Here is a 25,692-nt window from a genome sequence, read left to right as displayed (position 1 = left end):
CGCATTTTGACGCATGCGCAGACGGCAGCGCTCTAACTGCGCATGCGCGCGCCTGGCGCAAACCTCTGCTGAGCCGAAAAATCCTCATTTACATAGGGGCACACCCACTTTGACTTGCGCGGCCTTGCGCCCTCAGCTTTGCCTTAAACAGGAGCAAATTAAATGAACAAACGATTCCTGAATCAGGTGGCAATTTGGCAAAATTGCCCCAGCGCAGAGAAATTCAGCTGAGCAGCTCATGTGTAAGTAATGGGCAAATCTACCTGAATCTGGGCCATGGAATATATTATGATTAACAATGTCGATAGTTCAAACTAAACCTTGTGTGCACCTATCCAAATGTGACTAGTTTTTAACAAGTATAAGGAGATAAGGAAGTGGATAAAAAATGTAATTTTCTTTCTCACCCTTGAGAGCAATGTGATAACTGATTTCAATTTATGATAAGATCAGAGAGGTGGATGATTTGTCATTGGAAAAGAAGGTTAATGAAACGTCAAACGTTGAAGTATACAACCTCCTCTTGAATTCTTTTCTTCCCACTGACAGAAAAGAAAGCATTTTCCATTTTTTCATTTAGTTTTATTCACCAGGAAATTTGCTAGACACTTTCTTATGTCCCTGCTCCTCTGCTGTATTTTTAGATATGTGCCTAGTGTGCATCAGTTGCCTGTGATTGTATTCCTTCCATCAGACTCATGTATGTCATATGCTTTGTTTATTTGGAAGCATACAGTATACCTCTGTCTACTTCCAATTTATTCTCTGTAAAGGGGAATTCTTACTTATATTATTTTGCTTTTAAGCAATATGTAGTGGAAAAATTGTCATATTGTTATACCATATATACACAGTACAGTATATATATTTTAACTAAATTAAGCAGTAATGATATAGAAAGTACTTACTTTCCAAGGACTGAACTTTTATTTTTTATCTGGTGTCTTGGAAGCCAATCTGGTCAGCTCTGTTCCTTTATGTTTGTAGCATGTGTAGCGCCCTATAGTTAGGCTGCTAGGTAAATTTAGTTTTTGGCTCCTGCTGTAGCCAGAGGAGCAATAATTGTTTGGTTTGGTCTGTTCAGGGCTTCACAGGCTGGGAGTTTGTTTGCTTCCCCCTGCCTCAAGAAAGAAGTTTTTTGAGTTTAGGAAGAACTCAAATGACCAGTCTGAATATTGAGCAGGGCCTAGCCAGTCCCCGGGGAGGTGTACCCAGTTGATGACTGGGATGCTGTTAAATAGTCAGTACAGCAGTGGCTCTATGCTTTGTGAGGCCTTGGGCAAAACTTAGACATGAGGCCCCACTTTCCTATAATGGAAAATATAATTCAAGCGATAAGAATTATCTATATAAATTGCATATATTAAGAGCCTTAAATCCTATGAACTATACCTATCATCCGTCTGTCCGTTCCTCCATCAGCTACGTAACAGGCCTTCCCAGATTGAGATCCTCATGCAGTGGATAGGAGGGATGATGTGTGCGGATGCAACGTCACTCCTTATTGGCTGGCGGATGGATCTCCAGAAGTCTTCAGGTTTACATGTGTCCTGTGTGAATTCCCCATATGTTTTCATTGTGAATTTCCAAAGCAGCTGTTCAGCAGTTCATTTTTTTAAGGGGAACGCCATGCCAAAATGAAGGAAAAAAGTGGCATGGAGCTCCCCAAATCAATACCAGACCCTTAGGTACCGTTAGGGAACTGCACGTCAAATTTAACAACAAAAATTGTGTGGGGGGTTTCCTCAAAATCCATAACAGAACCTTATCTGAGCATGCAGAAGAGCGAGTGCCCCCCTCCTGAACCATACCAGGCCACATGCCCTCAAAATGGAGGTGTTCTTCGGGGAAGGGGGGCTATGCCCCCTCAAAGCACCTTGTCCTCATGTTGATGGGGAAAAGGGGACTCTTCCCCACTAACCTGGCCGGTGGTTGTGGGGGTCTGCGGGCAGGGGGCATGTAAATGAGTATTCACAAACAAAGTGTCGAAAAGAAATAAAAACACAGAGAAAGTTTTTGACAATTCCTGGATCGCAGTAAAGGGCCAATGACACCGGCCCTTTACCACGTGATCGCTCCGTACAATGACAGAGCAATCAGTTGTCAACAAACCAGAGCATGTCCGGTACAGCTCCACCCCTCTCCTCGTACCAATCAGTATAGTGTGTGAGAAGAGGAGGGAGCAAGTGCAGCAGCGCTTGTGGGCTGAATCTGAAGTGCCTACAGCACTGGTCTGTGCCCATTTATAGCTCATTTATCCTCATTCATAGCTAATCCATCCTCATCCATGGCTCATCCATCCTCATGCATGGCTCATCCATCCCCATTCATGGCTAATTCATCCCCATCCATGGCTCATCTATCCCCATCCATGGTTCATTCATGCTCATTCATTCCCATCCATGGCTCATCCATCCCCATCCATGCCTCATCCATCCCCATACATGGTTCATTCATGCTCATCCATCCCCATCCATGCCTCATCCATCCCCACTAATGGCTCATTCATGCTCACCCATGCCTCATCCGTGCCACATCAGTGATCATCTGTGCCACATCCATGCCAAATCAGTGCTCATCCATGCCACATCAGTGCTCATATGTGCCACATCAGTGATCATTTGTGCCAAATTAGTGCTCATCCATGCCAAATCAGTGATCATCTTTGCCACATCCATGCCACATCAGTGCTCATCCGTGCCACATCCATGCAACATCAATACTCATCTGTGCCACATCCATGCCACACCAGTGCTCATCCATGCCACACCAGTGCTCATCTTTGCCACATCCATGCCACATCAGTGCTCATCCGTGCCACATCCATGCAACATCAATACTCATCTGTGCCACATCCATGCCACACCAGTGCTTATCCATGCCACACCAGTGCTCATCCATGCCACATCAGTGCTCATACATGCCACACCAGTGCTCATCTGTGCCACACCAGTGATCACCTGTGCCCATCCGTGCCACATCAGTGCTCATCTGTGCCACATCAGTGATCATTCGTGCCATGTCCATGCCACATTAGTGCTCATCCGTGCCATATCCATGCCACATCCATGCTACATCAGTATTCATGAATGCCACATCCATGCCACATCAGTACTCATTCGTGCCACATCCATGCCACATCAGTGCTCATTCGTACCCCATCCATGCCACATCAGTGCTCATCCATGTCACATCAGTTCTCATCCATGCCACATCCATGCCACATCAGTGCTCATTCGTGCCCCATCCATGCCACATCAGTGCTCATCCATGTCACATCAGTTCTCATCCATGCCACATCCATGCCACATCAGTGCTCATCCATGCCACATCAGTTCTCATCTGTGCCACATTCATGCCACATCCATGCCACATCAGTGTTCATCTGTGTCAAATCCATGCCACTACAGTGCCCATCAGTGCCACTACAGTGCCTCACAAAAGTGTAATAGGTAGTCAACCTGACGGTGCTCCCTGTTCTGTGCCACCTGGACGGCTGTCTGGGTGGATGTATGTTTTGTACGCCCCGGGCTGATAGACCAGAGATTGGGCCTATTCTGGGGGGCACTTGGCTGCTAGGCTGTGTGAGAGCCTATCCAGAAGTAAAGAGAGCAGCGCAGGGTTGGGATTGCGGCTTGCAGTCCAACCAAAAGTGACGGTTCTGCCAGCCAGAGAATCTGTCAGTGGTTAGAGGTAGAAGGGAAGCTATTGCCACAAAGGGACCAACCCCCTTTACAAGGGACCACAGTGAGTAACTGAAGCAAGTACCACAACCACATTCTCACCGAATGGGCACAGTGGAGAAAACAGGAAACTTCAGGCGGTGATGAATTCAGGGACCCAACCCGCGGAGGAGACGCTTGCAGAGCAGCCTTGTGAGTCAAGTCAGGGACCTCGTCGTTTAGCTTGGGTGAAGCTTAAGAAGTATCTGGAGTGCCAAGCTAGGGACCCAGCAGGGAAGCGTGGTTGATTATTGAGGGGATACCACCGCAAACCGTTGAGGAGGTTAAGGGATTCAGAGTCAGTGAATCAGAGGGTCTAGTGAGAGACTGGGAGCTCAGTGTTGAAGATCTACTAGAGGCAGTTGTAGCGAAGCTGAAGGAACTGTTACATTTGAGTTAGGAACTGTTAAAGATTGTTAACATAAGAGACAGCATTCCTGCATGTGCAGATATGGCGCCTTGCTGGGGCCTTTCCCTGCACAGCTGTCTTCCTATTGAAGTTTCGGAGTCTGCCAATTGAATCTACAACTACCTAAAGTGGAGTTCCTGTTCCCACTTCCGGGAGCCACAGCTGCAGATATTGACGTCGCGGCTTTGCTCCCCCTGTCGCCAGGCCAGTGGGAGAGAGGAGTGGAGCCTCGCGCATGTGCAGTAGGGTTCCCAGCGCAAAGCCGTAAGGCTACACTGCCGGGTTCCCTTACCCACAATGGCAGCGGCAGCAATCGACAGCTGATTGCCGTCATTGCTGGACTCCATGACAGGTAATGTTAGTTTTTCAGCGGTGGGCGGACCTCTTCTTTAAGGGTGTCCTTGCCCTAACCCTCTTTCCCCCAAAAATACAACAAGGACTGTCAAAATAAATAGAACCTCTTTTACATCCAAGAAGTGTCTGGCGCCCAATGAGTGTCACCATCTTTGCACCCACTATGCCTCACAACCCATCACATATTGAAGGATGTCAGCTATCTTTTGCCTTGGAGGTCTGTAACGGAACATCCCACACTCCGCTTGAGTGCTTCCGTCATATACCGCTTCCTATTAGTCTGGATATAGATATCAGATATTTCAGCTGCTCTCAAGCACACGCGAGATGATACTTGTGTGTCTGCTGAACATGGAGTGTTTAATAGAACCAAGAATACAACCGTATATACAGTTTAAAGAGGAGGTAACCAGAACATAAATTAACATGAGCTAATTAACTAATCATTTACCCAGACTAGGCAACTCATAGGTCTCCTCACTCACCTGCTATACAATACACATTATCATAAGTGTAAACACAGGACACCTTCACACAATAGCAGGGTCAATTAGCACAGAGAACAGACAGATAGCTGGAGGTGATGGCATTAGCATCTAACAGTATGTGTCCCAACATTGTGAATGAGTCACTCTTACAATTAACCCGTTGAGTTCAGAATCAACAAACAGTAAATAGTTCTTTACAGATATCCTGGAATATATTGTGGATAATACTTACATAATAATCCCATCTCAGGTAGTCCAAGATATAATTTCTCAGTCATCCTATGCCGCTAGTGGACATAGGATGATTTTAGACATAAGAGAGTCCAGGAATGCCCCAGATGAGTCTGTCACAAGGTCCTCATTAGACTGGACAGGCCTAGAGACCTTGCTACATAATTATTCATCGATGACCAAAGGTAATGGATAACTGTGAGGCCCCGTACACACGACAGAGGAACTCGACGTGCTTGGCACGTCGAGTTCCTCGTCGAGTTTTGGGATGAAGCCGCCGAGGAGCTCGGCGGGCCGGCTTCTCCTATAGAACAACGAGGACAACGAGAAAATAGAGAACATGTTCTCTATTTTCTCGTCGAGTTCCTCGGCGGCTCCATCGAGCCAAAACTGTACAGACGACAGAGATTCTCGGCAGAATCCGGGTTTTGACCGAGTTTCTCGGTGAATTCTGCCGAGAAACTCTGTCGTGTGTACGAGGCCTAAGTAATACAATTTGGCAACACTAGACTAGTTGTATCATACTAGTAACAATAAAGGAGTCATCTTTCCATTTATTTGCAGCTTGCATTCTTTTGAGGCCTTTTTTCATAACTGTATTGTTTATATTCAACAGTGGAACTTCTATCATGTAATGCATTGCACTATTATTACATTTACAAAAGCATTTTGCCAAGTACCCTATGGCACTTGTCTCATGATTTCAAGAACACCTGCAGCTTTCCTTGAAGTTGTTGTGTGTGTTGTAGGCTATAATTATAACTGTGAGCCTATGTGGATGCTATGGAGCCTAAGGACAAGAGGACCCCGGTGGAGTCTGCAAAGGACTTGTAAAAAAAAAACATTTTCCTACTTTCCACTCTAAAAAAAATAAAAAAAAATAAGAGTTACTCTTTCTGTGTGCAGGGAGTGACGTGCATCAACACACAACGCACTAGGAGCCAAGCAGAAAAGAAAACAGAGCCTATGTGGATGTTTCATTTATTCAAACTGCATTAAATATATTTCGTTTTTAGACATTTTTTTTTCTATCTGTAGTATGATTTTATAGATACTGTAAAGACAAATAAAGGAGTGCCATTTAAAATATAGGGTTAGAAATTATTTCAGAAAGAAATTATACTATTACTAACACACCCTTATTTTTTTTTAGAAACGATATCTGTGATGAGAAGAGAAGAGGCGGGTGAGATTATATTACTACTAAAGTTGTCTGGATAATATTTTACTATTAAACATGAATAGAAGTGCTGACTGGACTTAAGTGTTACTAAACCCACAACAGTAAAATCAGTGTGTATATGCAGTAAAGCATGCTGGTTATACTCACTGTAGAACCTAAGGGGTTAATCCTCTGCATTGTGTAAAAAGGCTGGTTGATCATGTCTTCTCTGATCCTCCCCTTCTTCCACTGTCCCCAATATATCTCCTGATAGCACAGAGGCTAGGGACAAGCTGCAAATGCTCAGTGTGTATTGCAAAAGAGTTTTTCTTTTTTTTTTGGGAGAGTGCATGTGATCAGCACAGGGCCAATTAGCACTGTCCAGACAGAGCACTAGGGTATCCTATATCATCTGACACCCCCCTCACTGATCATGTCTCTACGCACTTAGCCCCCTTCACACCTGTTCGCACTCAGCCCCCTCACGCCTGTACGCATTCAGCCACCCCCACACACCTGTGCGCACTCAGCCCCCCTCACACCTGTATGCATTCAGCCCCCCTCACACCTGTTTGTATTTAGCCCCCCCTCACACCTGTATGCACTCAGCCCCCCTCACACCTCTACGCACTCAGCCCCCCTCACACCTCTACGCACTTAGCCCCCCTCACACCTGTACACACTCAGCCCCCTCACACCTGTACGCACTCAGCCCCCTCACACCTGTACGCACTCAGCCCCCTCACACCTGTACGCACTCAGCCCCCTCACACCTTTACGCACTCAGCCCCCTCACACCTTTACGCACTCAGCCCCCTCACACCTGTACGCACTCAGCCCCCTCACACCTGTACGCACTCAGCCCCCTCACACCTTTACGCACTCAGCCCCCTCACACCTTTACGCACTCAGCCCTCTCACACCTTTACGCACTCAGCCCCCTCACACCTGTATGCACTCAGCCCCCCTCACACCTGTATGCACTCAGCCCCCCTCACACCTGTATGCTCTCAGCCACCTCACACCTGTACGCACTCAGCCCCCTTACACCTGTATGCACTCAGCCCCCCTCACACCTGTACGCTCTCAGCCCCCTCACACCTGTACGCACTCAGCCCCCCTTACACCTGTATGCACTCAGCCCCCCTCACACCTGTACACTCTCAGCCCCCTCACACCTGTACGCACTCAGCCCCCCTTACACCTGTATGCACTCAGCCCCCCTCACACCTGTATGCACTCAGCCCCCCTCACACCTGTACGCTCTCAGCCACCTCACACCTGTACGCACTCAGCCCCCTCACACCTGTACGCTCTCAGCCACCTCACACCTGTACACACTCAGCCCCCTCACACCTGTACGCACTCAGCCCCCTCACACCTGTACGCACTCAGCCCCCTCACACCTGTACGCACTTAGCCTCCTTACACCTGTACGCACTCAGCCCCCTCACACCTGTACGCTTTTAGCCTCCTTACACCTGTACGCACTCAGCCCCCTCACACCTGTACGCACTCAGCCCCCTCACACCTGTACGCACTTAGCCTCCTTACACCTGTACGCACTCAGCCCCCTCACACCTGTACGCACTTAGCCTCCTTACACCTGTACGCACTCAGCCCCCTCACACCTGTACGCACTCAGCCTCCTTACACCTGTACGCACTCAGCCCCCTCACACCTGTACGCACTTAGCCTCCTTACACCTGTACGCACTCAGCCCCCTCACACCTGTACGCACTTAGCCTCCTCACACCTGTACGCACTCAGCCCCCTCACACCTGTACGCACTCAGCCCCCTCACACCTGTACGCACTCAGCCTCCTTACACCTGTACGCACTCAGCCCCCTCACACCTGTACGCACTTAGCCTCCTTACACCTTTACGCACTTAGCCTCCTTACACCTGTACGCACTCAGCCCCCTCACACCTGTACGCACTTAGCCTCCTTACACCTGTACGCACTCAGCCCCCTCACACCTGTACGCACTTAGCCTCCTCACACCTGTACGCACTCAGCCCCCTCACACCTGTACGCACTCAGCCCCCTCACACCTGTACGCACTCAGCCTCCTTACACCTGTACGCACTCAGCCCCCTCACACCTGTACGCACTTAGCCTCCTTACACCTTTACGCACTTAGCCTCCTTACACCTGTACGCACTCAGCCCCCTCACACCTGTACGCACTTAGCCCCCTCACACCTGTACGCACTCAGCCCCCTCACACCTGTACGCACTTAGCCTCCTCACACCTGTACGCACTCAGCCCCCTCACACCTGTACGCACTCAGCCCCCTCACACCTGTACGCACTCAGCCTCCTTACACCTGTACGCACTCAGCCCCCTCACACCTGTACGCACTTAGCCTCCTTACACCTTTACGCACTTAGCCTCCTTACACCTGTACGCACTCAGCCCCCTCACACCTGTACGCACTTAGCCTCCTTACACCTTTACGCACTTAGCCTCCTTACACCTGTACGCACTCAGCCCCCTCACACCTGTACGCACTTAGCCTCCTTACACCTGTACGCACTCAACCCCCTCATATCTGTACGCACTCAGGTCCCTCATACCTGTACACACTCAGCCCCCTTCATACCTGTACACACTCAGCTGCCCACACACACACATCTGTAAACACACACACACAGCTTTGCCCCCCCCCCCCCCGTACACAGCCACCTCCCTTCACCTGTACTCACGGCCCCTGGTCTTCCTTGTCCCAGGTCTTGATTCCACTTGAGTCCCTATGAAAATATTACAGGCAGTAACACAAGGGATGCACATACATGAAGCAGCCAGAGGTGGCAGTATAGAGCTCAATGCCAGAGCAGCCGACTCGCATGAACACAGAGAGCCAGCACAGCCACAGACTGAGCAGAGAGAATCTCTTGCACCCGCCACTGCCTTGTCCCGGCTCTGATAGCTGGCCTGACACCCCCACAATGCGTGGCACCCAGGGTGGAGTGCTCCCCCCTGTAGGTTCGCCACTGATCATGGGAGAATAAAAACTCCTCCTACAAGCTTTAACTAGACACTGATAGAAGTCACAAGACTGCTCTAACTGCTGATGAAAAAAAGGTATTTGGCAGTTTATATTTACTAAAACGATTGCATTTCCATGTTCTGTGTACTGTGGGAGACCAGATATATTAATGCAGGGTCCTGGGTTTAGTAACACTTTATTAGATTTATGTCTACATTAACACATGCTCTGTATTTTACAGGGGTACATGTTTAGGTGATAATAGAGGACTTTGACATTTTGAAAATTACACTAGATCTGTAGATCTGTACCACTGCAATGGCCAAAAGAGCTAGTACATCCTATAATGTTTGAAAACTAAAATATTCTATTTTTTTGCTGCTCAGCAGCACACATTTAAATAAATCTGCAAGGCTCAATGCTGCAAATCATTATGGTTCGTTGGGATTCACAAGGATAGACCCAAGGGCTATAGCCACATTATACCAGCCCACATCCTTATGTATGACACGACTTTGCACCTGTAGACTTTTATAAAGTTGTGTAGTAAATACGTGATGTGGTCTGGTACACTGCAGCTGTATATTACCTTTACTATTGACCTTGGTTTCTATAATGAAACAGAAGCATTTAGAGTGCCCACAGCTAATTCCACAACTTCACAGCTCCGTTACATCAGTCAAGGAAATCTAAACGTGCTTTGAATGATTGTATAACATAGCTCCAAAGTTATTTCTAAAAAGTGATGAACTGCTATATTTAAAGGAAAATCATATTTTTTATATGGTCTGAATGCCCTTGCAGTCAAATGTCCATGGAGAGATTTGCATGTTTAGGGCCAGATTCACAAAGAGATACGACGGTGTATCTACAGATACACCATCGTATCTCTGACTTAGACAGGTCCTATCTATGCGCCTGATTCATAGAATCAGATACGCATAGATAGGGCGAAGATCTGACAGGTGTAACTGTGTTACACTGTCGGATCTTTTTTTTTAATTAAAAATGGCGCCGGGGGCGTTCCCGCTGATTTACACTGAATAATATGTAAATCAGCGAGATACGCAAATTCACGAACGTACACGGACCCGACGCTGTGTTCTTACGTTGTTTCCGTAGCGCGGTACCCGTCGTATACTTACCCTTTCTAAAAGCAGGCGCAGCCAATGTTAAGTATGGCCGTCGTTCCCGCGTCGAATTTGAATTTTTTTACGTAGTTTCCGTAAGTCGTTCTCGAATACGGAACTACGTAGTTTACGTACGCGTCGCAACCACTGACGTCCTAGCGACGTCAGTGGGAGCAATGCACGCCGGGAAATTTCGCGGACGGCGCCTGCGCATTTAAATCGGCGCCGGAACGCGCCTGATTTAAATTTGACACTCCCCTAGCCGCGGAATTTGAATTCCGCTGGGGGATTTAGGATCCGCCGTCGCAAGTTTGGAGGTAAGTGGTTTGTGAATTAGCCACTTGCCTCCTAAACTTGCGGGAGCGGATCTTAATTCACGTAGATCGAACGGATCTATAGATCCGCTGAGCTACGTGAATCTGGCCCTTAAAGTGTATGTAAACCCTAACAATGAACTTCTCCTATTTGCTCCCTTCTTTTTATATATCATTTTTTTACGTCTTGATATCTGCAAAACAAACTATTAATCTTGTCAGAAATTCAGAGCTGTGCAGTGACCTCTGCAGACTTCCTGTGTTGTCTCAAAGAGAGATAATAGTAAAGGGGTTGTAAAAGCAGAAGGTTTTTCTATCCTAATGCGTTCTATGCATTAAGATAAAAAGCCTTCTGTGTGTAGCAGCCCCCCCTCCCCCTAATACTTACCTGAGCCCCATCTCTGGGCAATGTTTCTGAAAAAATGTATGTAGTGATGCAAATTCAAGCATTTTCCTTAATATTTTTCCTGCAGAAATACGTTTGGTGAATGGAGCGAGCCGTTGCCAGGGAAGAGTTGAAGTTCTATACAATGAAACCTGGGGAACAGTGTGTGATGACGATTGGGACATTGTAGATGCAAATGTGGTTTGTCGACAGCTGGGTTGTGGCCATGCTATATCTGTACCAAACCGACTCCTTTTTGGTCAAGGCACAGGCCCAATTTACCTAGATAATGTGGACTGCAAAGGAAGAGAAACAGCACTAAGCCAGTGCAGAAGCCTTGGATGGGGAGTTCATAACTGTTATCACTACGAGGATGTCGCTGTCACCTGTAATGGTAAAAAGGTTTGGTTCCAGTCTGTCATAGAAATGATTGGATAAAATGTTATAATATATGTTTTATTATGGTATTTATATATGATAAGACATGAATAATACCAATGTGTATCAGTTGTGTTAGGGGAACAGCATATATTGGGACTGATTTTGAAATAGGTGGATACCTACATCTTGCCATTGTCAGTTTAGGACAGTGCCTGTCAATGCAGCCTCATCAGTGCCTGTCAATGCAGCCTCACCAACACCCATCAATGCAGTCTCATCAGTGCCCATTAGCTCAGCCTCACCAGTGTCTATCAGCTCAGCCTCACCAGTGCCTATCAATGTAGCCTCACCAGTGCCCATCAGCGCAGCCTCACCAGTGTCCATCAATGCAACCTGATCAGTGCATGGGGATTAGAGAGAGGAGAGCCATTGGATCACACAGAGCGGGGATCTCCTGCTGTGACACAGCATGGATTTGAATTAATTACCTGGCTGCCTCTGTCATACAAAGACCAGTGTGCTGTCTGTCATATGAGCCAGTCCAGGAGGCGGGACTTCGTATGACAGCTGCCGTTAGGTAATTAATTTCAATCCATGCTGTGTCACAGTGGGAGATCCCAGCTCTGTGTGATCCTGCAGCGTTTGCCCCTCCACCGAGCAGCCCCATACTCGTCCACGGATCCGCCCTGGTCGTAGCCACAGCCCAAAGTAGTGCCCCAAGGCAGGCGTGCAAAATCTGGTACAGCTCTGCATAGAAACCAATCAGCGTCCAGGTTTTATTTTTGGCATAGCTTACTTGAACAAGCTAAAATTAGAAGCTGATTAGCTACAAAGCACAACTGCACCAGATTTTGCACTCTCCAGTTTTAGTAAATCAACCCTATAGTGTGTGTGTGTGTGTGATATACAGTATGTGTGTTTGGGGCACTTTAGAAAATGGTCTGAGAAAACTGATTTTCATATCTGCTGGGGATTCTACGTTAAGACACATAAAATATTGCTTTGCTTGAATTTGGCATACATAGTTTAGTAACTGATATTATGGCACTGTTTAATTATTATTATTTCTTTTTTTATAGAAATATTGCCAACGCCAAGTAACAAGGGACAGTCCGCAAAAACGCCATCAACATCTTTGCAGAATGGTCTAAGTAAGTTGTATTACTCACTCATTTGTATTACATATATAGTATGGGTCTGATTTAGTACTAATGTGGTAAACTCGTCTGGCTGTCCATTTTCGTAACGGGTTTCAGAGCTCCTTTGTCAAATCTCTCTGTATAATTTTTTTATTGATCGAATGTTTCAGCCCCTCCATAGCAGTTGCAGCTCACTACTGCAGGTAAAAACTAGGGTTGTCCAGATACCGATACCAGTATCGGTATCAGGACCGATACCGAGTATTTGCGGGAGTACTCGTACTCGCGCAAATACCCCCGATACCTAAATAGAATACTCCCCCCCCCTTTCCCCCCCCCCCCGCCGCTGCCGCCGCATCGAGGGACATGGCTAGAGGGACATTGCTGCATATGTGAGGGACATGGCTAGAGGGACATTGCTGCATATGTGAGGGACATGGCTGCATATGTGAGGGACATGGCTGCATATGTGAGGGACATGGCTAGAGGGACATGGCTGCATATGTGAGGGACATGGCTAGAGGGACATGGCTGCATATGTGAGGGACATGGCTAGAGGGACATGGCTGCATATGTGAGGGACATGGCTAGAGGGACATGGCTGCATATGTGAGGGACATGGCTGCATATGTGAGGGACATGGCTAGAGGGACATGGCTGCATATGTGAGGGACATGGCTAGAGGGACATGGCTGCATATGTGGGGGACATGGCTGCATATGGGGGGGACATGGCTGCATATGGGGACACATTTAAAAAAAGTATCGGTATTCGGTATCGGCGACTACTTGAAAAAAAGTATCGGTACTTGTACTCGGTCCTAAAAAAGTGGTATCGGGACAACCCTAGTAAAAACGATCCCTGGAGGGACTTTAATGAATGACCTCCAGACACAGGGAGCTATGTTAATTTACAGTAGGGAAGTAGGAAGGGGTATGTGCACACAAAACTTTTTATTTTTTTATAGATTGAGGAAAAAAACAGGGATGTGTTACATTGATTTTTCTTTCTTACTGTCCCGTTAACAACAGTTTCCCTAGACAGTAAATGAGGGAAAATCTTCCAGAGTAACTCTGATCGAAATAACATTTTTTTTTTTATTAAAGTAGTAAGTCTACTGTCAGCTTTTCACCTTTTAATTGCTGGCTCTGTACCTGTTACAGATTTTTCCTCACCTCCTATCTAGTGGAACATTGTCATCCTGAAAGGAAGTAAGGGAGGGTAAACCTCTGTAATGAATCCCTGGATAGAAGTATAAAATGGATAGGGTTCTAATCCTTCTTCGCATCCGAAACTAAAAAATAATGTTTTGGCTCGACACATTAAATCAGTGGTTCTCAACTCCGGTCCTCAGGACCCACTTACAGGCCAGATTTTAAATATTACCTTGGTTGGAGATGCAGACAAAAATACTGCAATCACTGAGCAGCAAATGATATCACCTGTGATTTATTTCAGTTATTTTGAAAACGTGACCTGTTAGTGGGTCCCAAGGACAGGAGTTGAGAACCACTGCATTAAATGCATGTTACTCTGTAAATGTATTGGGCATTACTATTATATTAAAGCGGGGGTTCACCCAAAAAAAAAATTGTAACATTAGATTCAGGCGAGTTGTTAGACGCACAATCGGGTGTTTTTTTTTAAATCGTTGCCGTACATACCGTTTTATAGATATATGTTCTCCGCGGCTTCCGGGTATAATCTGCGGGACTGGGCGTTCCTAATTGATTGACAGGCTTCCGACCGTCGCATACAGCGCGCCACGAGTTGCCGAAAGAACCCGGACTGCGAGTTCGCTCTATAAGGCGCTTGCGCACCGACGTTCGGCTTCTTTCGGCAACTCGTGACGCGCTGTATGCGACGGTCGGAAGCCTGTCAATCAATTAGGAACACCCTGTCCCGCAGATTATACCCAGAAGCCGCGGAGAACATATATCTATAAAACGGTATGTACGGCAACGATTTAAAAAAAAAAACCTGATTGTGCTTCTAACAACTCGCCTGAATCTAATGTTAAAAAATTTTTTTGGGTGAACCCCCGCTTTAAGAGAATGATGCTACTATTATTTAACCACTTCCCGACCGCCTTACGACTATATACAGCGGCACTTTAAAGATGAATATCTCGGTAACGGCAGCAGCTGCTGCCACAACCGAGGTATCCATCTTTAGTGTGAGCGGTCCTGTAAAAGATAACGGTGGTCTCCGCGGCGGATTCACTGCGAGATCACCGTTATCGGCGGCGGGAGGGGGCCCCCCTCCCGCCGCTCTCCCGCGCCCTCCGCAGCTTACCGGAGCCGTCGGTAGCAGCGGAGGCGATCGGGTGCTTCAGCCTGCTCTGTGGGGATACTAGTGAGGGCAAGATGGCCCCCTACCGTCCCCATAGCATTGCTGGGCGGAAGTGACGTCCATACGTCAGTCCCGCCCAGCGTCTTAAAGAGACATTTTTTTGTTGTCATTTTTTCAAATGCCAAAATTTACATTTTTTTTTTTTGCATTCAAGTCTAAATATTAGATCTGAGGTCTTTTTGACCCCAGATCTCATATTTAAGAGGACCTGTCATGCTTTTTTTCTATTACAAGGGATGTTTACATTCCTTGTAATAGGAATAAAAGTGATCCATTTTTTTTTTCAGTGTAAAAAATAATAAAATAAATAAAAATAAATAAGAAAAAAAAAATGTTTTAAAGCGCCCTGTCCCGACGAGCTCGCGTGCAGAAGCGAATGCATACGTGAGTAGCGTCCGCATATGAAAACGGTGTTCAAACCACACAAGTGAGGTATCGCCGCGATCGTTAGAGCGAGAGCAATAATTATAGCCCTAGACCTCCTCTGTAGCTCAAAAAATGCAACCTATAGAATTTTTTAAACGTCGCCTATCGAGATTTTTAAGGGTAAAAGTTAGACGCCATGCCACGAGCGGGCACAATTTCTAAGGGTGACATGTTGGGTATCATTTTACTCGGCGTAACATTATCTTTCACAATATATAAAAAAATTGGGCCAAATTTATTGCTGTCTTATTTTTTAATTCAAAAAAGTTAATTTTTTCCAAAAAAAGTGCGCTTGTAAGACCGCTGCGCAAATATGGTGTGACAAAAAGTATTGCAATGATCGCCATTTTATTCTCTAGGGTGTTAGAAAAAAATATATATCATGTTTGGGGGTTTTAAGTAATTTTTTAGCAAAAAAAAATGTTTTAGTCTTGTAAACACCAAATCTGAAAAACACCCAAAGTAGAGAAGTGGTTAAAAAAGGGATGAAAGAATCAAGAATGCTGTAAGCATTGGATGTTTTTTCACCTTAATACATAGGATGCATTAAGGTGAAAAAACACAAAGCTTTACAACCCTTTTAAGTTTTAAGGTGAACTGTGCCCGCTACTGAAAACGTGTTGGAAAGTGTTTTAGAGCTGTCAGTTTTTGCAACCATGTATGCTTTTATTAACTATAACTCTTTTTGTATTCATTTTAGGGGATGGCAGTATCAGATTGGTCAGTGGCGCTGACTCCTGTCAAGGAAGAGTAGAAGTCTTTTATAAGGGAAATTGGGGAACAGTGTGCGATGATGACTGGGGAATGAAGGATGCAATAGTTGTCTGTAGACAGATTAACTGTGGTCAAGCCCTGGACTATAAAAGCAATGCTTATTTTGGATATGGAACTGGTTTAATATTACTGGATAATGTGAACTGCGATGGCTCAGAGACCTATCTATCAGCTTGCTACAGTCTCGGCTGGGGCATCCACAACTGTGGCCATCATGAAGATGCTGGAATCATCTGTGCTGGTAAACTACAGTACTGATCACATGCTAGTGATTTCTGTTATGCTATTTCTGGAAGCAACCATGATGTGCTGCAATTAGTACACAATGTCAAATTCATTAAATTCTCTCTCCATCATGTATACAATGATCTAACTGGTACTGAAGAATCACATCGAAGAGTAAGCTAGAGATGGGCACATCACACGTCACCAGAGGGCATTTCTTCTAACAGTGAAGTGCAGTCTCTCCAGTTATTCGCCTGATGTAATACGCAAGTCCACTAAGATAATTAGCTTTTATCGGAAGTGGATATCCCCATTCTCATAATGCTTATAGAAGGTTGACTTTGTACAAAGCATTCACATTTTAATAGTTTATGATCTTATGCTTAGTTATTTCAATGAGTAACAACACTGATCCATGAGTGTCATTAAAAGACACTTAGATGTTTACCACAAAACCTTTGTTATCTCGAGCTGTGTTGCCTCAGTCCATGTCAGTGTGTCTTCAATTAAAGGAGTTTTTTTTTTTTTTTTTTTTAAGTGGAACTCCCATTGCAATTTACATGAATCGATAGAGCGCAAATAAGCTTGAGGTTTCTAGAGATTTTTTTTTTGGTAAATCAAACATTTTAATTATCTTATGGAGCTTCCAAATGCAAGCACACTGTGCTTACTGGCATTACATCAAATGTAGGATTTGGTGCTCTGACACACTCCACCTTCAGCATCCTATAATGCAATAGCCAATAGAGAATCTACATTTGACTTTGGACTTATTTACACTTGCTTCGAATTCAACACACATTAAAGAGCCTACCGCTTCAACATGCTTTTGTGATGCTTCGGTGATGCTTCGATGAAGCTTTGGTTATGCTTCGGTGAGGCTTTACTGATGCTTCGGTGATGCTCTCTTGAAGCTTGGCAGATGCCCTGTACGTATGTGTGTCAATATCTCATGCCTGCAATTTCTCCAAAACAAAGGGAAGCTAAAGCAGAATTAAAGCCTCTCAAAGGCTGCAGGTGCTTTAAGTAAGCTTCAAGTGAGCTTTGCCATAAAGTTCTATAGAGGCTTTGAAGATGCTTTGAAGCCCCACAAAAGCGACATAGGGTATAATTCGTGAAGCAAAGCCGAAGCAAAGCAAAGCAAAAGCAAGGGGTCAACAGGACTGCTGACCACTTTATTTAGTGCCAGGAGCTTTGACTGGCATTCAGAGAGCTTTAACAAAGCCTTGTTTTGAAGCAAGTGTAAACTAGCCCTTAAAGATGGTGAGTGGGGAAAGGCTGCCATTTGATGGCTTTAAATCATAGCTGCTGTTCCATGTTCACTTTCATTAAAATGGAGAAGTCCTTTAGCTACTAGACTGCAACCTACATCAGCACATCATGTACTATTTCTATTTTTATCCAGGGCATGGAGTTTCAACAACACCCCCAAACTTCACTCCTGTAGTTCAAGATACTGCAGAGTCAATTACAGACACAGCGACAGGTAAAGCACAAGCCGCTTTCTACTTGTTACACTATTACTTTAATGAACAGCACTCAGTTTATCATTTGCGTTTTCTTTTTCATTTATAGCTACATGGGGTGAAGGTCAACCTTCTCCTGAGACAGATTTATTTACAACTGCGTTTTTCCATCCTGGAAGAAAGAGTAAGTTGCTTTAAGTAAAGAGTAAAATCTACTATCTGTTCCCTTTCCTCTTAACAAATATCGACCTGATTACAAATACCGGGACTGTAATCAATGTTGTCTCTACCACTGATCCTATGACATTATAAGACCAACATTTGGGAAGCAAACATATTGATTTTTGCAGGTGGAAAAGCCTTATATGAAGGATTTCCCCAATAATGCGTTAAGCATTGTATATTAGTCGTTGGTAAAGCTCATAAATGTATTTTTTTTATTGTCTGAGCGGAGTAAGGCAAAGATTGACCCCCCCCCCCCCAATGAGTTTTATCTGCTGTCTGTTTACCTCTAATGCCCTGTACACACGATTGGACCTTTGTTCGACCAAATTTACATCGGAATTCCGACGGAATTCCATCGGAGGAAAAGAGAACATGTTCTCTATTGTGAGGGGTTAGCTCGGTAGCGGGGTGTGTGACCCCTTGGATGGGTTCACCACACACTGAATTTATACAGACTGGCAGTCGAAGACGGTTGAAAACAACATTTTTGGTTTATTTTTACATCTTGCTGGAAAACAATTGCAAGCATCCAAACAGCATAAACAAAATCAAACATAAAAAAAACCCTAGGCACTCTGGGCGTCTACCTTCCAAACAGGAACCTATCTATGGAGTCTAGCACAGCATACTGCTGGGTAGACAGTGCTGGTCATACAGCAGAAAAATAATAGTCTTTTGATTTTTATCACACAGAAAAATCAATTTCCTCCTCAGAAGACATTCAGCTACTGGCTCTCTCTCACTCAGAAAGCCTCAGCATGCAGCAATTAACCCTCTGTACTTCTTATATAGGCCTTAATTGCCTCACTCTGAACAGCTGGAGTCTTCCAACGGCCCTTAGCCTTCCTGGCTACATTTTCCAGCCGACGCCTGATAACGATTGGTGTATTGTCTAAACAAGGCAGAAATGTATGTTCCGTCTGTGACAACACCCACAGATTTACCTGACTTCCTGTCACACTATGTAAACTCCGATGGAATTCATCAGAATTTCTGATGGAATTACTCAGATGGGGCATACACACGGTCAGAATTTCCGATGGAAAAAGTCTGACTGACTTTTTCCATTTGAAATTCCAATCGTGTGTACAGGGCATTAAGGGTATGTTATTCCCTAGATTTCTATGCAGTACGTTCTTCATATATTCTGATGGAAAACCTACTAAGGGAGTAGCTAAATCAACATTATATTGTCTTTGCAAACTTTGTGGATCCCCCGTACAAATATATGAAGAATACCCTCTAAAAATCGTGCAATTTGCAATTTGTAAATTTTGGTCTGATATTCCTGGTTTAACATCACTGCATACCGAATATGCTCACTGCTCTTTTCAGACAAGCAAGAAACAGAAAGGGAACATAGTAAGCTGTGTTAATGAACCAGAAGATAATTGTGCCAACTGCCTAGGTATGCAGTGTAACCTAGGTGTGTAAACCACAAGACCGGTGATCCTGAATTTTAAATCCTTTGGCCTTAGAGGGCAAGTAGTCCTTTCTCAAGTAGTCAAATAAGAAGTCAAGTTGGTAAAAGGCACAATGAAAAGATAACATAGTAATTGTAAGATTTGTAAGATAAAAAGAATAATGGGGCTGCCACTGATTTCAGGTTTGAAAATGTTATTATTCAAAAATTCTGACTTCAATACTTTTTGAGTTACTGATCCAAGTATGCAAATTAGGAATTTTGACTTCACATGCTGCTGCATGGCGCTGGTACTTCAGTAGGCTCTAAAGCAGAGAGAGCAAGATAAATAGCATTTTCAGAAAGAGGTAAACAATGATAGCATACATGCTTTTTTCATGTCAGGTTTCTGGCCGAGTAGCCATGACCACTGCATGAAATCTTGTGTTCTTTGACTTATTGATCTCTTTTAACAAAGCCACCAGCCTTTTTGTCTAGCATGTATGATACAAAAGTAAGCGGTCTTCATTTGGAAACGTATACTTCTTTATGCCCCCTATATTGCTTCTATAATGATATGAAAATGTCTAATAGCTAATACAGAAACTGTTATAATAATAAAAAAAAATCTAAATAATAATATAAAATAATTCTTAAAGTACAGTGGAATTTCAGAAAATAGGGGGTTAATAGTCATGCACAACACATGTGTGGGTAAAAGGGAGAGGGCAATATATTTAATTTTACATAGAAGTATTTTTTATTTTATTTTTTTATGCAAGTATGGACCTGCCAATGCACAATATGTAATTCAACTTCACAAGTTATGTTAATATTTTTCCACCAGGTGGCAGTATAAGACTGGTAAATGGAAACAGCAGTTGCCAAGGAAGAGTGGAAGTTCTGTACTGGAACACTTGGGGCACTGTGTGTGATGATGACTGGGATTACAATAATGCACAGGTGGTTTGTAAGCAGATGGGCTGTGGTCCAGCCATTGTAGCTACAACCCTTAGTTATTTTGGCTATGGCAGTGGACCTATACTCCTAGACAACGTAGACTGTGTTGGAACAGAGAAAGATATTGTGGACTGCTTTCACTTAGGCTGGGGCCAGCATAATTGTGGACATCATGAAGATGCTGGCGTTATATGTCAAGGTAAATATATTTGTGAAACACAAACAAGAATATCTTAAATGGTAAAGGGAAAAAGGTGATTTCATTTTAAACACAAATGACATATGGCCTTATGAACACTTTATATTTTGTATTTGTTATCGCCTTTTGATTAAGCCATTCAAAAGCTGACCCGAATGTTCCTATTGGTATTTCCTCTTCTCCTTATAATGGTTTTCATCATGATATTTAGATATTGGTTTGAGATATAATGTAGAATGTGATTTATTTTTCTAACTGGTGCATTAAGGCTGCATTCACACCTAGGCGACAAAACGCCTAAAGCGCGACGCTACAATACGCTGGAGGGGAGAAATAACATGATTCTCTATGGAGATGGTTCACATCTCCATGCCGAACGCCTGAAGCTCAAACAAGTCCCGGACCCTTTTTTGTCGCGGCATATCGGGCGGCTTCGGCGTTCTCCATACCCGACAATGACCTATACAAAACCGCGGTTAAAAATGCAGCGTTTTGTCGCGGCAAATCACGGTAAAATATTCTGCAATTTGTCGCGGTAAAAAACGCCGCAAATCGCCTACGCCTAGGTGTGAATGCAGCCTAAGCAAAGCTATAAAGCAACACTGGTTAATTTATTAAAACTGGAGAGTGCAAAATCTGGTGCAGCTGCGCATTGTAGCCAATCAGCTTCTAACCTTAGCTTGTTCAATTAGCTTTGGACAAAAAAGAAAACTGGAAGTTGAGTGGTTTATATGGAGAGCTGCACCCGATTTTGCACTCTCCAGTTTTAGTAAATCAACCCCACTATTACTTTACCGATCTGGGGTCTTTGCAAAGCCTCTTCCTCTCCCCTCCCCCGCCTACTTATACTCAGTTTATACTGAAATCCCTAGTGTCAACTTAGTTTGGACACTAGGGAGAGCAATGATATTACTCCCCCAGTCATGTGACAATGCCTGGACACAGTAGTTGACTGCTAGATCCAAGCACTAGCACAGGGAAGGAGGCCTAGAGATCATCCATACCTGAAAGCACTTGGTTTTGTCACCACCTGAGGAAGGAGCAGCAGAGGGGTGCTGCCAAATTATATCTGAGTCAGGGGGAGAAGCCCTTTAAAAAATACACTTTGTTCTGCATTGGCATGGTGACGGTGTATTCTTAAGCCCCCCTGTTCACACCGGAGCGGCTTTGAAATAATGCTACTTCAGCAGACTTTCAAAGCCGCACATCAGTGCAATATACACTGCTGATTTCATTGCAACTTCATCAGTTAGTTGGTCAGGGGCACTTACCCCATCACCAGCGGCTTCCTCTGCTCGGCCTCCCATTCTCCTCTGGCTCTAATCAGGTGCTTAAAAAAACGGCCGCTGTAATTCATGCACCCGGTGCCCTGAAAGGGGCTGGACACATGAATAGGGTGTGGCCGTGGAGGCCCTGGGTAGAGTTGTGCAATGCATGAATCTATCCATTGCATTTAAGGGGTGGCATGGAGGTAGGGGGTGGCGCCCCTAATGGATGGGCTGCCACTGAATAGAAGTCTTTGCAAGTCACAGTTAAATTGGCAAAAAGTAGTGCAGTAACAAAAACAAGAATATAACCCACTAGGTCAGACTTTAAAGGCAGATTGGATCAACAATATTGGTTAAAAATAATATTTTATTCATACATAAAAATGACATATAAACATACAAAATATAACATATAAAAAGGGTATGTGTCCACTAACAGCCAGGGGATGGCCATTAAAAGAGGAAGTCACATATGCCCGAATCAAAAACAAAGGGGGAAGCGCTAAGAACCACACTACTTGAATAAAGTGTAGATGTGAATTAGGGATGAGCTCCGCGTTCGATTCGAACGTATGTTCGACTCGAACATCGGTCGTTCGATCGTTCGTCGAAACTCGAACAAAACGGGTCGTTCGCGCCAAATTCGAGTGACGCAAAACGTCCCATAATTCACTGGGGCGTTGAGCGCTGATGATTGGCCAAGCATGCTGTATGTCCCGCATGCTTGGCCAATCACAGCGCTCAAAAAACGAAGAGCCATAATTGGCCAAAGCCAGGGTGGCTTTGGCCAATTATGGCTCAGGGGGATTAGTACACGCCCCCCACTATAAAAGGCAGCCTGCACGGCTGCCTAGTGTAGTGTGTTGGCGGTTCTAGAGAAGATCAGTCAGTCAGACAGAGAGAGATAGAGAGATAGAGACACAGTGTCTTAACTAGATAGATAGATAGATAGATAGATAGATAGATAGATAGATAGATAGATAGATAGATAGAGTAGGAAGTGTAGTCAGTATAGTTAAAAGTACAGTTTGTAGAGAATATATTCACATCCTTAGGCGTTGTCAATATATTTATAAACTGTACAGCTCAGCTAGTTTATCTATCAGGCAGGAGATTGTTCTACATGCAGCGCTCTAACGTGTTGTATTGCCTGCATTAGGGATTTACTTTAAATATAATTATTCTGTGTTATTTAACGTGTGCTAGTTAATTGCACACACAGACGCATTACCTGTTACTGCACGTGTGCAATTTATTTGCACAGAAGCGCAGTCGCTGTTAATGCAACTGGGCTATTGAATTGCACAGAAACGCAGTCGCTATTACTGCGTGCGTGCTGTTTAATAGCAACTAAAGGCAGTTGGTGTCACTGCGTGCTGTTAAATCGCATTTGACCGCAGTCGCTATTACTGCGTGCGTGCTGTTTAATAGCAACTAAAGGCAGTTGGTGTCACTGCGTGCGTGCTGTTAAATCGCATTTGACCGCAGTCGCTATTACTGCGTGCGTGCTGTTTAATAGCAACTAAAGGCAGTTGGTGTCACTGCGTGCGTGCTGTTAAATCGCATTTGACCGCAGTCGCTATTACTGCGTGCGTGCTGTTTAATAGCAACTAAAGGCAGTTGGTGTCACTGCGTGCATGCTGTTAAATCGCATTTGACCGCAGTCGCTATTACTGCGTGCGTTCTGTTTAATAGCAACTAAAGGCAGTTGGTGTCACTGCGTGCGTGCTGTTAAATCGCATTTGACCGCAGTCGCTATTACTGCGTGCGTGCTGTTTAATAGCAACTAAAGGCAGTTGGTGTCACTGCGTGCGTGCTGTTAAATCGCATTTGACCGCAGTCGCTATTACTGCGTGCGTGCTGTTTAATAGCAACTAAAGGCAGTTGGTGTCACTGCGTGCGTGCTGTTAAATCGCATTTGACCGCAGTCGCTATTACTGCGTGCGTGCTGTTTAATAGCAACTAAAGGCAGTTGGTGTCACTGCGTGCGTGCTGTTAAATCGCATTTGACCGCAGTCGCTATTACTGCGTGCGTTCTGTTTAATAGCAACTAAAGGCAGTTGGTGTCACTGCGTGCGTGCTGTTAAATCGCATTTGACCGCAGTCGCTATTACTGCGTGCGTGCTGTTTAATAGCAACTAAAGGCAGTTGGTGTCACTGCGTGCGTGCTGTTAAATCGCATTTGACCGCAGTCGCTATTACTGCGTGCGTGCTGTTTAATAGCAACTAAAGGCAGTTGGTGTCACTGCGTGCGTGCTGTTAAATCGCATTTGACCGCAGTCGCTATTACTGCGTGCGTGCTGTTTAATAGCAACTAAAGGCAGTTGGTGTCACTGCGGCTATTTTGTTACTTTACACTTGAGCCAAGTCGCTCTTACTGTGTGGTTGCTGTTTAATACCATCTGAAAGCAGTTGGTGTGACAGCGACTATTTTGTTACTTTACACTTGAACCAAGTCGCTCTTACTGTGTGATTGCTGTTTAATACCATCTGAACGCAGTCGGTGTGACAGCGACTATTTTGTTACTTTACACTTGAGCCAAGTCGCTCTTACTGTGTGGTTGCTGTTTAATACCATCTGAACGCAGTTGGTGTGACAGCGACTATTTTGTTACTTTACACTTGAGCCAAGTCGCTCTTACTGTGTGGTTGCTGTTTAATACCATCTGAACGCAGTCGGTGTGACAGCGACTATTTTGTTACTTTACACTTGAGCCAAGTCGCTCTTACTGTGTGGTTGCTGTTTAATACCATCTGAATGCAGTTGGTGTGACAGCGACTATTTTGTTACTTCACACTTGAGCCAAGTCGCTCTTACTGTGTGGTTGCTGTTTAATACCATCTGAACGCAGTCGGTGTGACAGCGACTATTTTGTTACTTTACACTTGAGCCAAGTCGCTCTTACTGTGTGGTTGCTGTTTAATACCATCTGAACGTAGTTGGTGTGACAGCGACTATTTTGTTACTTTACACTTGAACCAAGTCGCTCTTACTGTGTGATTGCTGTTTAATACCATCTGAACGCAGCCGGTGTGACAGCGACTATTTTGTTACTTTACACTTGAGCCAAGTCGCTCTTACTGTGTGGTTGCTGTTTAATACCATCTGAACGCAGTTGGTGTGACAGCGACTATTTTGTTACTTTACACTTGAGCCAAGTCGCTCTTACTGTGTGGTTGCTGTTTAATACCATCTGAACGCAGTCGGTGTGACAGCGACTATTTTGTTACTTTACACTTGAGCCAAGTCGCTCTTACTGTGTGGTTGCTGTTTAATACCATCTGAACGCAGTTGGTGTGACAGCGACTATTTTGTTACTTCACACTTGAGCCAAGTCGCTCTTACTGTGTGGTTGCTGTTTAATACCATCTGAACGCAGTTGGTGTGACAGCGACTATTTTGTTACTTTACACTTGAGCCAAGTCGCTCTTACTGTGTGGTTGCTGTTTAATACCATCTGAAAGCAGTTGGTGTGACAGCGACTATTTTGTTACTTTACACTTGAACCAAGTCGCTCTTACTGTGTGATTGCTGTTTAATACCATCTGAACGCAGTCGGTGTGACAGCGACTATTTTGTTACTTTACACTTGAGCCAAGTCGCTCTTACTGTGTGGTTGCTGTTTAATACCATCTGAACGCAGTTGGTGTGACAGCGACTATTTTGTTACATAACACCTGAACGC

The 25,692-nt window shown here is 44.7% G+C and overlaps 1 protein-coding gene across 1 annotated transcript in view; it reads left to right on the top strand.

Moving 5' to 3' along the window:
* SSC4D (scavenger receptor cysteine rich family member with 4 domains) overlaps nucleotides 1-25,692 on the top strand; it is a 67,347-nt gene that overhangs the window by 17,229 nt on the left and 24,426 nt on the right. The window contains exons 2-8 of the mRNA XM_040336863.1: nucleotides 6,358-6,390; nucleotides 11,278-11,583; nucleotides 12,650-12,721; nucleotides 16,188-16,502; nucleotides 17,892-17,972; nucleotides 18,062-18,136; nucleotides 20,427-20,738. Coding sequence (XP_040192797.1) covers nucleotides 6,358-6,390; nucleotides 11,278-11,583; nucleotides 12,650-12,721; nucleotides 16,188-16,502; nucleotides 17,892-17,972; nucleotides 18,062-18,136; nucleotides 20,427-20,738 — 1,194 coding nt within the window. The remainder of the gene's footprint in view (nucleotides 1-6,357; nucleotides 6,391-11,277; nucleotides 11,584-12,649; nucleotides 12,722-16,187; nucleotides 16,503-17,891; nucleotides 17,973-18,061; nucleotides 18,137-20,426; nucleotides 20,739-25,692) is intronic.

The sequence above is a fragment of the Rana temporaria genome, chromosome 2 (assembly GCF_905171775.1).
Source record: "Rana temporaria chromosome 2, aRanTem1.1, whole genome shotgun sequence".
Lineage (NCBI taxonomy): Eukaryota > Metazoa > Chordata > Amphibia > Anura > Ranidae > Rana > Rana temporaria.
Note: the sequence above shows the minus strand (reverse complement) of the source record. Positions and strands in the feature narration are given on the sequence as shown.